The sequence below is a fragment of the Eriocheir sinensis genome, chromosome 54, assembly GCF_024679095.1.
Source record: "Eriocheir sinensis breed Jianghai 21 chromosome 54, ASM2467909v1, whole genome shotgun sequence".
Taxonomy (NCBI): Eukaryota; Metazoa; Arthropoda; class Malacostraca; order Decapoda; family Varunidae; genus Eriocheir; species Eriocheir sinensis.
In genome coordinates, this window is record NC_066562.1 from 10,835,720 (window position 1) to 10,847,513 (window position 11,794).

Genomic DNA, 11,794 nt, shown 5'->3' on the forward strand with positions numbered 1-11,794 from the left:
CACGAGGAGATATGATTCAAGTCTTCAAGTATCTGAAAAATTCAATAACGTCGATTACTCCAATTTCTTTGAATTGCAAACCAACCTAAGAACTAGAAATAACGGTTTACCCATTCAGTCTAAGCGATGTAACACAGACATCGGAAGGAGTTTCTTTTCAAACCGAGTCATCCGTCACTGGAACAATCTTCCTTCAGAAGTAGTAAATGCGAATACTATCAACTCCTTCAAATATAGAATCGACCGTCACTTCACCAAGGCCGGGAGTAAACTGAATATTGAGTTGCTTTCATCTGCTCCTCAATATCGAGGTGCTTTCATCTACCTCAATGTCGAGGTGCCATCTGCTCCCCAGGCCCCAGGCTGTCGAGCAGATTAAATCACCAAAGCGGGCAACCTCGTAATGAGCCAATAGGCTTTCTGTTGCCTGCGTTTCCATGTTTCCATGTTTCCTCCTCCTCCTCGTTTATCTTCCTCTCTAATCAAATTTTCCTCATAATTTAAGTTTCCCCTAAAAAAAAAATGCAAGGGAGAATGTTCTATTTTTGTTGTGGTCCTCTCTCTCTCTCTCTCTCTCTCTCTCTCAAGGTTGTCAGTGCAAAAAATACTTAAGATTGTCAACCCATATTTTTTCTTCATCAATTCTGCACTATTCAATTTTAGACTATTTATCTATTGGATCTATTGCCTTATATCTATCCTTTAATACATCTGATTTTTTTGGACATATACTTAATATCTATTTCATTACACTATTATTTCTTGGTTATATGCTATCCTTCAATCTCTATATTATCTATCAATTCTAAGTCGTTTGCTACACATTGTTTCTCTATTATATTATTTCTTGATCGTATACTTCACTATATTATATTATTTCAGACTACATTTTTTGATCACATTTTAATCTTCACTCTTTATTCACAACCCTTTTCTTTTTTTCTTCTTTTTTACAGCAAAATAAACAGCTCAAGGAAAAATAAATAAATAAATAAATAAAAAATAAATAAAAGCCCGCTAATCACTGTGCCCACAAAGACAAAAGTTATGAGCGGCCAAAAGAGAGGTCAATTTCGGGAGGAGATGTGTTTCTTCCATGCATGAGTTGGAGTGGTCTTGTAATGCTCTGAACTCCTATTTCCTTCCAGTATATTTCTTGGTCATGGGGCGAGAAGAGGAGATGTTGTGTTTGTTATAAGAACCTCCACAGAATTTACTGCAGGAAGAGTTTAAGGAGGGAAGGCAAAGTGTCGGGCGCAGGGATGTCATGTTATCGTACTCCCCACACTGGATTTTTCTATTTCTAACGCATAACGATCATAAAAAACCCTCTATAAGTAACGTTTTTTAGCAATAACTAGGAATGAGTATCGTTAGTTTTACGGGTGCGACGGTTTTTGGTCTGAAATAAGCGAATATGTGAAGCTGAGTATGACAATCTGGCAACGTTGGGTGGGTGGGTGGGGGGGTGGGGGGGTGGGGGGATGAGGAGCCTGGTGAAGGGAGATTGAGAGCAACTGTTGAGGGAATAAGATTGAAGAGGTGGCAGGTAAGGGGGAGAGGTGAACTTGAAGTGAACTTGCAAAGAATTATTTTTCTGTGTACCACTTGGACAGGTTAGCAGCAATCTCAAGCATAATGGCTTTCTCTTGTTAGCAGGAGAACAAATTAACCAAAAAGAATTGATTTGAAGTGCCGTATTCATAAGTTTATAAGACGCTGTTGGTTTTGAGTAGGCAACAAAGGACTTATCCTAGTTAAAGGAGACTTTGGAACATGGTCGTTGGTATTCACTCATTGCAAACTTTATTATGTCATTGTACAGCATCACTGGTCACAGCTCACACACAAAATATGTATATCTTGCAAACTCTTAATATGTATATGTACAACTTTTAACACCTGGCACCTTTACACACAGCGTTCACGCGTCTTGTGGCGCACAACTTACAGCACCTCACTGTCTCACACAGAGCCCTGAGGGTCGCCGCCTTGCTCTGTAAGGTAGAGAGCAGGATATTAATTCATATTCTTTTTACTGGACTATTGGCTTGGAATCGATGATTCCAATTCTCAGTGCCATTGGAGTCACTGGAATTTATTGCAGCATCAATTCCTCAAATAAGGGAATAATATCTTAGTGTTAAAGACCTTCCTCATGCCTCCTGGGCTGCTGATGATGATTATCAATACTTCATCTCTGCTGCAGCGCCTGAGGGAGACACTCAGCAGGCTGGTGTGAGGCCGGCCGCCGGCCACTGCCAGCCACCAGCGGCCCAGCCTGGCACCAGTGTCTATGTGCACCTATGCTGCCACTGTCTGCTGTGACACAAACACTTACACGGCCGTTGTAGTGACGCTGTACAACACTCACTTTGGTGTAGTGTCAATTATGATTTGTGGAATTACATCATGGAAATTGGTTCCCAAATTGGGAACCAATTCTACAGGAACTTTTCAGAATTGCAGGAATCAATTTTTGCCAAGTTGCACCTAACTGCACAATGTGCTACTTTTAAACCATACTGTGTGGTGTCTGCTCTGAGTGATGCTGAATTCATTATCCTGCTACACTTTAAGTCTGTGTTATGGCATCAGCTTATTATCTTCCTTTGCTCTAGTTATATTTAATACTTCGTGCTTCACACACACACACACACACACACACACACACACACAAAACTATTCACCAAGGTCGTGGGGTCAAAAGGACAAAACACTCCAACTCAAGCCTCCAGAAGTGTTTGCATTCCTCACTCAGCAGGAAAACACAAACAGAATAATAAAAAGCCAACAAAAATCTTATGCTTCTGTGTATGGAATTTAATATGTTTAATAATTCAATATGTGAAAACAGGGCAGTGTTGACAGTGTCTGAGTGCCGTGCCCCCTGCCAAGCACACATTTAAGCATATCTTTTTTAATTATCTTCTAGAATTCTCCACTGATATTCGTTTTGGGGAGATTAAACTTTGCAGGCATTTTCCCCATTGTTTATTTCATGTTTGCCCTTGACTACTTGCTCCCTGTGGTGTTAAAATGAGAAAAAAAACCACATCAGGGTTCATGGAGTGTCAAAGAGTAGTCAGGTCTCTCCGTCTGGCATGCACACCAGCCTATTCATCTAAATTTTTCCTGGCCAAGGTCTATAAGAGGCGGTGCGGCAGGCTTTAAGGGGAAGGCACCTGTGTTGTTGTCAGGAAGGAAGTACTACGCAGCACCTCCTAGACATCCCTGTGAAGGCGAGGGTCACACACAACGCTTTGCACCGGGCCACAGGGAGCAATGCAATGTTTATAAGGGCAGGGCAACCTCTGCCTGTCTGGGTACATGCATGCTTCAAGGGTGAAACACTGCTCTAATGGTGGGTCTCCAATAAGCCACATTAACCCTTTAACTGCGGATTTCCTACCAGAAGACCTCACCAAGCTACCGGAATGGAACAAAAAGTGGCTGCTACAATTCAATGACCAAAAATGTAAAGTCCTACACCTTGGGAGGGGATATCCAGCATACTAATATCACATGGGAAACACTCCACTATCCACCACAGAGGCAGAGAGACCTGGGAGTGTATGTTACCAGGCTACCAGTGAAGGGATATCCAGCACACCAATACCACATGGGAAACACTCCACTATCCACCACAGAGGCAGAGAAAGACCTGGGAGTGTATGTTACCAGGCTACCAGTGAAGGGATATCCCGCACACCAATACCACACGGGAAACACTCCACTATCCACCACAGAAGCAGAGAAAGACCTGGGAGTGTATGTTACCAGGCTACCAGTGAAGGGATATCCAGCATACCAGTACCTCCTCCTCCTCCTCCTCCTCCTCCTCCTACTACTACTACTACTACTCAACACAACATGCAACTAAATAAATAAAAATATATAAAACATACCTAATTCTATCTCTTTCTTCATTCCCTGCTTGTCTTCTTCAGGTCCTCCTCCTCCTCCTCCTGCTGCTGCCGTGCCTGCTGCTGCTTGAGGGTGGCGTGGTAGCCCCGCTCCTCCTCGTAGGTGATGTTCCCCGGTGGCACCACGAAGTAGTCCTCGACGGTGGAGTGAGCACAGGCCAGTAGCTCGTCCTTTTGGCTTCCCCACTCCACCTCGTCCTCGGCCAGTGGGAGCGACCTGGAAGGGATGCCGAGGATGGTGTGCAAATATAAATAAAATAACAAATGCGGTATATACAATGAGTAATACTAACCTAACCTAACCCGAAATTGTCTTCTCTTTCATCTTTTTTTTTCATTATTTTTTATTTAAGCCCTTGATCTGTCTCCTTTGCTGATGGTGTGCAAATATAAATACAATAGAATAATACAATAACAAAGTATATACAATGAGTAATTAATTACTAAATGATAAAGAGTCCAGCCTCTCACCTGTCCTCCAGCACCGTGATGAGGGGCTCCACACCTGTCGTATCCACCTGGCTCAAGCGGTCGGCCATGCTGGGGGCGGGGAGAAGGTCTGTTAGTCTGCTGCTCATAACATTGGGGTGGACACTAAAGGCTACAGTCTGACATAGCATCTTCCTAAGCACCCAAACCAACCTATAATAACTGTTTGTGGTTTTGTTAGGTTAGGGTATCTTCAAACACATTATGGTATATATCAAAATAGAAATGCCTCACTTTGTTGTATAGAAAGTCTCATTAGTAAGGAAGCATATTTGAATTTCCTGAGTCGAGACGTATAGTAACTGTTTGGGGTTTTGTTAGGTTAGGTTAGGTTAGGTTAAGTTTAGGGTATCTTCAAACACATGATAGCCAGCACCTTATGGTATAAATCAACAAAGAATGACCTCACTTTGTTGTATAGAAAGTCTCATTACTAAGGAAGCATGTATGAATTTTCAGAGTTGAGACGTATAGTAACTGTTTAGGGTTTTGTTAGGTTAGGTTAGGTTAAGTTTAGGGTATCTTCAAACACATGATAGCCAGCACCTTATGGTATAAATCAACAAAGAATGTCCTCACTTTGTTGTATAGAAAGTCTCATTACTAAGGAAGCATATATGAATTTTCAGAGTTGAGACGTATAGTAACTGTTTGGGGTTTTGTTAGGTTAGGTTAGGTTAAGTTTAGGGTATCTTCAAACACATGATAGCCAGCACCTTATGGTATAAATCAACAAAGAATGACCTCACTTTGTTGCATATAAAGTCTCATTAGTAAAGAAGCATAAATGAATTTTCTGAGTTGTGATGTATTGTAACTGTTTGGGGTTTTGTTATGGTAGGTTTGGTTAAGTTTAGGGTACCTTCAAACACATGATAGCCAGCACCTTATGGTATAAATCAACAAAGAATGTCCTCACTTTGTTGTATAGAAAGTCTTATTACTAAGGAAGCATATATGAATTTTCTGAGTTGAGACATATAGTAACTGGGGTTTTGTTAGGTTAGGTCAAGTTCGGGGCATCTTCAAACACATGACAGCCAGCATCTTATGGTATAAAGAACATAAGTTATATAAAAGGAGGAGCAGAAATAGGTAAAAAAATAAGTGACTGAATGAATAAAAAATGTGAAATACAAACACATCCATCAACACATTAATCCCACCTCACACTAACCTATACCAATACCATCAACTATGTCTCACCTAATGGCCTCCTGCAGCCTCTCAACGCCCTCCTCATTGGCAAAGTCCACCAGGGAAAGCCTCTCCAGGAGCTGTACCAGGCGCAGGTCAACTTGGACAGGCTGGGTGGGGGGCAGGGTGGGGGTGGTGGGTTGCTGAGGGACCTTGGACACTCGCTCTGTAGGGGGACAGTCTTGGGTGAGAGAGATGGATGGAGATAACCTAACCTAACCTTGAGTGAGACATAAAGAGATAACCTAACATAACCTAATCTATCTTAATCTTGGGTGAGATTTATAAAGATAACCTAAGTATTGGGTGAGAGGATTGATAACCTAACCTTGAGTGAGAAATAAAGGGATAACCTAACATAACATAATCTACCTTAATCTTGGGTGAGATTTATAAAGATAACCTAAGTATTGGGTGAGATAGATGTAATGATAACCTAAATTAACCTTGAGTGAGACAGATAAAGAGATAACCTAACATAACCTAATCTATCTTAATCATGGGGGAGACATGTAGGTGAAGATAACCTTGTATAACCTAAGTCTTGGGTGAGATAGATGTAATGATAACCTAACCTAACCTTGGATACTCTGTTGGGTGAGTCTTGGGTGAGAGATAAATGTATATATAGGTTGGTAAGCAGTAAAAATAAATAGAAATAATTTTTTTTTGGGTATATTAAGGAAGCTCAGAGGCAAACCAGAAAAGAGGAAACATAAAAGCCTGTTGATGCTGCTCCTGCAAATAGTGCATAGCTAATAAAAGACTTCCAAAACAGAGGGATAGAATCATAAGAGGAGGTGCTTTGTTTAATGAATGGGGACAGAGAGATGGGCCAACAATTAGAACTAGAGATATATAATTTAATTACTTCAGGACATATTAAACATAACAAATAAAATACACAATAACAGGTACACAATATAAGTGCAACATATTTCTCTCTCTCTCTCAACGGAAGTAAGTGTAACGTACTCGCACTATACAAGGTCCGGGAGTGTGTGGAGAACCAGCGGTGGTGTGTGGAGGTGATGGAGGCTGTGGCTGTGGCAGAGGCGGTGGTGGCAGCAAAGGATGTGGCACTAGGGCAAGGAATCCGCCAGAGTGGCCCCAACGCAGCCGGCCTTAGCGGTGCCACACTCATCTCGGCACTAGACTGTGGAGGAGCCAGAGTAAGAAATGAAATGAAATAAAATAAATCAGTAAAATGGAAGCTACAAATAAAATTAATAAAATGGTGCAAATAAAATCAATAAAATGGAACAAATAAAATCAATAAAATGGTAAGATAAAAATTGAATATAATAAAATAAATCAAATCAGTAAATGTGTACACAGAGTCAAGGGGAACATTAATAAATCAGTAAAATGGTACACAGAAAATCAATAAAATGGTGCAAATAAAACCTGTAAATGGTACATATGAAAAAAAATAAAAAAAAATATACTAAATAAAATCAGTAAATGTGTTCACCAAGTCAAGGGACAGGTCATATACACACCTACAGACCAGCGGCCACACCCTTAAACCAAACAAACCAAAGCACTGAACTTAAATGAGGAACACGTTATCCTTTCGTAAATAACTGGAACAAAGTGACTATGTTAACTATGACCCTTATAAGAAGTGGCGGCCTCTTATGATCACTGCTGCCTTGTGTCTGAAGCACCCTACCTTCACGTGTTACTCTGTTGTCTGCCTGCTTGCTGTGTCGCTGTGGTGCCTGCTTGTTGTGTCGCTGTGGTACCTGCTGGGTGATATTTTACGCTAAAACGCTAAGAAAACAAGAAAACGCGCCGGTCTCCAAACTCAAGCCCTCGTGTTTGTTTACTTTCTGCCTTTGTAACGGGGGGACTAAACCATGAAAACCACAATAACATTACACGAAAGTTTCTATAAGGTACAAAGAACAGTAAGAAGAAAAAAAGACTCACAGCATCAAACTAGGAAAAGAGGAGACATGAAACTACAGGAACAGAACACACATTAAAATACAGAAGTGCCCCCTTAAATTTAAGAGAACAAAGGCCTTTCCTAACGTCCTCAACCTCTCTATCTGATATTTCTGCACTCCATTCTGGTCCCACAAATGTTCTAATTGATATATACAAAGAGAATGAGGAAGAAAAAGCAAGCAGCATCCGATTTTGTAATAGTTAACCCTTTATTGAGTCCTGGCAGAGAGGATGGAGGAGGAGAGGGATGACTAAAGTAGATTGGATGCTGGGAAGGGAAGGGAAGGGAAGGGAAAGGAAGGGAAGGGAGAATAAGGGAGGAGAGAGGAAGGGAAGAGAAGGGAAAGGAAGATAAGGAAAGGGAAGGGAAGAGAAGGGAAGGAAAGGAAAAGGGAAGGGAGGAGAAGGGATGGGAGGAGAAGGGAGGGAAAGGGAAGGGAAAGGAAGATGAGGATAGGGAAGGGAAGAGAAGGAAAGGGAAGGGAAGGGAAGATAAGGAAGGGAAGAGAGGGAAAGGGAAGGGAAGGGAAGAGAAGAAAAAAAAAGAGAAGAGGAGAATTAGAAAGACATGGAAGAAGAGGAAGAAGACACTGAGATGAAGAAGAATGAGAAGTAGAAGGAGGAGGAGGAGAAAGAAGAGGATGAAGAGAATAAAGAGGAGAGAATACATGACAAAATGGAGGAGGAGGAGGAGGAGGAGGAGGAGGAAGAGGAGAAAGAAGAGGAGGAAGAGAATAAAGAGGAGAGAATACATGACAAAATGGAGGAGGAGGAGGAGGAGGAGGAGGAGGGGATGAAGAGAAGGAAGAAGAGAAAAGGAAAATGAAGGAAAACAAGGAACACAGAATACGGAGACTGAGGAAGAGAATGAGAAATAGGAGGAAGGTGAAAATGGAATGGAAGAAGAGAAGGAGGAGGAGGAGGAAGGAGAGGGAGAAGGAAGAAGGTAAAGTCAGCAGGAAGGATGGAGAGGAGGAGGAGGAGGAGGAGGAGGAGGAAAGGATCGAGTTAGAGTCAGGATAAGAAGCAGGAGAGGCGAAGAGGAAGAGCAGACAGACAAGGAGAGAAGGGAAACGAGGAGGAGGAGGAAGACGGGAGGAGGAGGACGAGAAGAGGAGGAGAAGGAGTAATCTGAAGAAAGAGAAGGTGGTGTTGAAGATAGAAGAAAAGAAGAAATACGGGAGAGGCCGGGGGGACGAAATGAGAGGAGGAGGAGGAAGACGAGAAGAAGAGGAAGAAGAGGAGGAAGAGGAGGAGAAGGAGTAATCTGAAGAAAGCGACGGTGGTGGTGTTGAAGATAGAAGAGAAGAAGAAGAGATACGGGAGAGGCCGGGGGGACGAAATGAGAGGAGGAGGAGGAAGACGAGAAGAAGAGGAAGAGGAGGAGAAGGAGTAATCTGAAGAAAGCGAAGGAGAAGAAGAAGAGATACGGGAGAGGCCGGGGGGACGAAATGAGAGAAGGAGGAGGAGGAGGAGGAAGACGAGAAGAGGAGGAGGAGGAGGAGGAGGAGGAGGCATCGGGACAAATGGCTGTCAGTCGCCACAATCCTGCTTGTGTCATAAATTTTGGTGTGGGCGGCGGCGTGGCGGAGTGACTCGCATCCCAAGGAGATACGAACGGGGGGTGAGAGAGAGAGAGAGAGAGAGAGAGAGAGAGAGAGAGAGAGAGAGAGAGAGAGAGAGAGAGAGAGAGAGAGAGAGAGAGAGAGAGAGAGAGAGAGAGAGAGAGAGAGAGAGATAATATAATAAAAAAGAATGTTGGAAGAAGCAAAATTATATGAAAACATGTATGAGAAGGGAAAAGAAGGAAAAGGAGAGAGAGAGAGAGAGAGAGAGAGAGAGAGAGAGAGAGAGAGAGAGAGAGAGAGAGAGAGAGAGAGAGAGAGAGAGAGAGAGAGAGAGAGAGAGAGAGAGAGAGAGAGAGAGAGAGAGAGAGAGAGAGAGAGAGAAAGAGAGAGTATATAATAAATAAAAAAATTGTTAGAAGATACAAAATTATATGAAAACGAAAACAAATCAAATTTTCATATACCATTTATTATCATTACTACTACTACTACTACTACTACTACTACTACTACTACTACTACTACTACTACTACTATCCCCCTACACCCACTCACACTAACCCCCTTCCCCCTCATCCCCCATCCCCCTCCCCCCTCCCCATCTCATTCCCCCAAAATATTAATACTTCCAAGCGTCTTCAAGTTCATGTTTGCAAGCGTGTTTGAGTGGCTTGGGGGTCAGGTCCTGGCGCTGTCATGCTTAATTTGTTCAATATATCAGTTTCTGCGCCACAAAACAGGTTAACGACTCTGTCCCACGCCATAACTTAACCCGTCCACAAACAGACAGGATCATATATGTCCTGGACCTGTCATGTGTGTGTGTGCGTGTGTGTGTGTGTGTCTGTGTTCGTCCGTCTGTCTACCTGTGTGTGTCTTTGTGTGTGCGTGTTTGTGTGTGTTTCGGTTTTAATATCAAGACAGACAAGTGGAATATTATGTGTGTGTGTGTGTGTGTGTGTGTGTGTGTGTGTGTGTGTGTGTGTGTGTGTGTGTGTGTGTGTGTGTACCTGAACAGTCCAAAATCTACCTCACAAGTGTTCAAATATCGAGTATATGTGTGTGTGTGTGTGAGTGTGTGTGTGTGTGTGTGTGTGTGTGTGTGTGTGTGTGTGTGTGTACCTTCAAATGACAGTACGTTTACCTGTGTGTGCGTGTGTGTGCGTGTGTGTGTGTGTGTGTGTACCTATATATATTTGTGTGCGTACCTGAGGAGCCCAATTACCAGGCGAGTGTTCAGTTTTAATAGCCCGGCGGAGACTAATGACGAGGCGGCGGGCAACCAGTTCACGGAGAGGCAAAAAGGAGAGCGAGATGACAGCGCTGGCGAGTATGATGAGAACGAGGAGCGAGGCGATTTAATGGGCGAGGAGACAAGTTAACAAGAGACAGCCACACCTCAGGACTGCGGGGGGAAGGGGAAGGGAAGGGGAAGAGGAGGAGAGGGTAAGGAAAGGGGAGAGGATGGAGAGGGATGGTTAAGGGAAGGGGGAGGAGGGTGAGGGAAGGAGAGGGGAAGAGGAAGGGATGGGAAGGGAAGGAGAAGAGAGAGGAAGAGGAGAGGGTAAGGAAGGGGAGAGAATGGGAAGGGATGGTTAAGGAAGGGGAGGGTAGAAGGGAAGGAGGGGGAAGGAAGGAGAGGGGAAGAGGAAGGGATGGGAAGGGAAGGAGAAGAGAGAGGAACAGGAGGAGAGGGTAAGGAAGGGGACAGAATGGAGAGGAATGGTCAAGGAAGGGGCGGGTGGAAGGGGGAGGAGGGGAGGAAGAGAGGGGACGAGGAAGGGATGGGAAGGGAAGGGGAAGAGAGAGGAAGAGGAGGAGAGGGTAAGGAAGGGGAGAGAATGGGAAGGGATGATTATGGAAGGGGAGGGAAGGAGAGGGGAAGAGGAAGGGATGGGAAGGGAAGGGAGGGAAGGGAAGGGAGGAGAAGGTAAGGAAGGGGACAGGAGGGAAAGGGAGGATGGAAGGGAAAGGTCGGAAGGAAAAGGAAGGGGAGGGAAGGAAGGAATGGAAGGGAAGGGAGGAGAAGGGACAGAGTAAGGGAGTGGGATAGGGAAGGGGAGTTAAGGAAAAGGGAAGAGAAGGAAGGGGAGGAGAGGGGAAGGGAAGGGGAAGGGAAGAGTTTGTATGAGAAGGGAACAGAAGGGAAAGGAAAGGGAAGAGAGAGAGAGAGAGAGAGAGAGAGAGAGAGAGAGAGAGAGAGAGAGAGAGAGAGAGAGAGAGAGAGAGAGAGAGAGAGAGAGGACCAACCGTTTTTCTTTAATGAGTAAGAGAACTTCATATGACTCTCTCTCTCTCTCTCTCTCTCTCTCTCTCTCTCTACGTAAAAAAAATAATAAGAAAAAGAAAACAAACAATAAGCAACACAAACTAATCTAAAATATATGTTACGAAAAATGTCAATCACAAGCCCTTTCATCTTCCTCCTCCTCCTCCTCCTCCTCCTCCTCCTCCTCCTCCCCCTCCTCCTCCTCTTCCTCCGTCACGACAGCATATTATTTTCTTCTCTTCACACACCTGCTCCCTGTCACACCTCCTCCTCCTCCTCCTCCTCCTCCTCCTCCTCCTCCTCCTCTTCTCTTGTCCTCCATCACCTTTACCTTTTGCAATGCCATCTTTCGTTTCTCTTCTTCTTCTTCTTCTTCTTCTTCTTCTTCT

The 11,794-nt window shown here is 43.7% G+C and overlaps 1 protein-coding gene across 1 annotated transcript; it reads right to left on the bottom strand.

Moving 5' to 3' along the window:
- Positions 1 to 1,782: 1,782 nt before the first annotated feature.
- LOC126983769 (glutamyl-tRNA(Gln) amidotransferase subunit C, mitochondrial-like) lies at positions 1,783 to 7,440 on the bottom strand. Its single transcript, XM_050836846.1, has 6 exons — positions 7,288 to 7,440; positions 6,588 to 6,768; positions 5,622 to 5,778; positions 4,398 to 4,466; positions 3,909 to 4,143; positions 1,783 to 1,997 (listed from the first exon to the last, which is right to left on the bottom strand). Exons 2-5 carry the CDS (start codon positions 6,754 to 6,756, stop codon positions 3,927 to 3,929), a joined length of 612 nt encoding a protein of 203 aa, XP_050692803.1. The 5' UTR covers positions 6,757 to 6,768; positions 7,288 to 7,440; the 3' UTR covers positions 1,783 to 1,997; positions 3,909 to 3,926.
- Between the last annotated feature and the right edge of the window lie 4,354 nt (positions 7,441 to 11,794).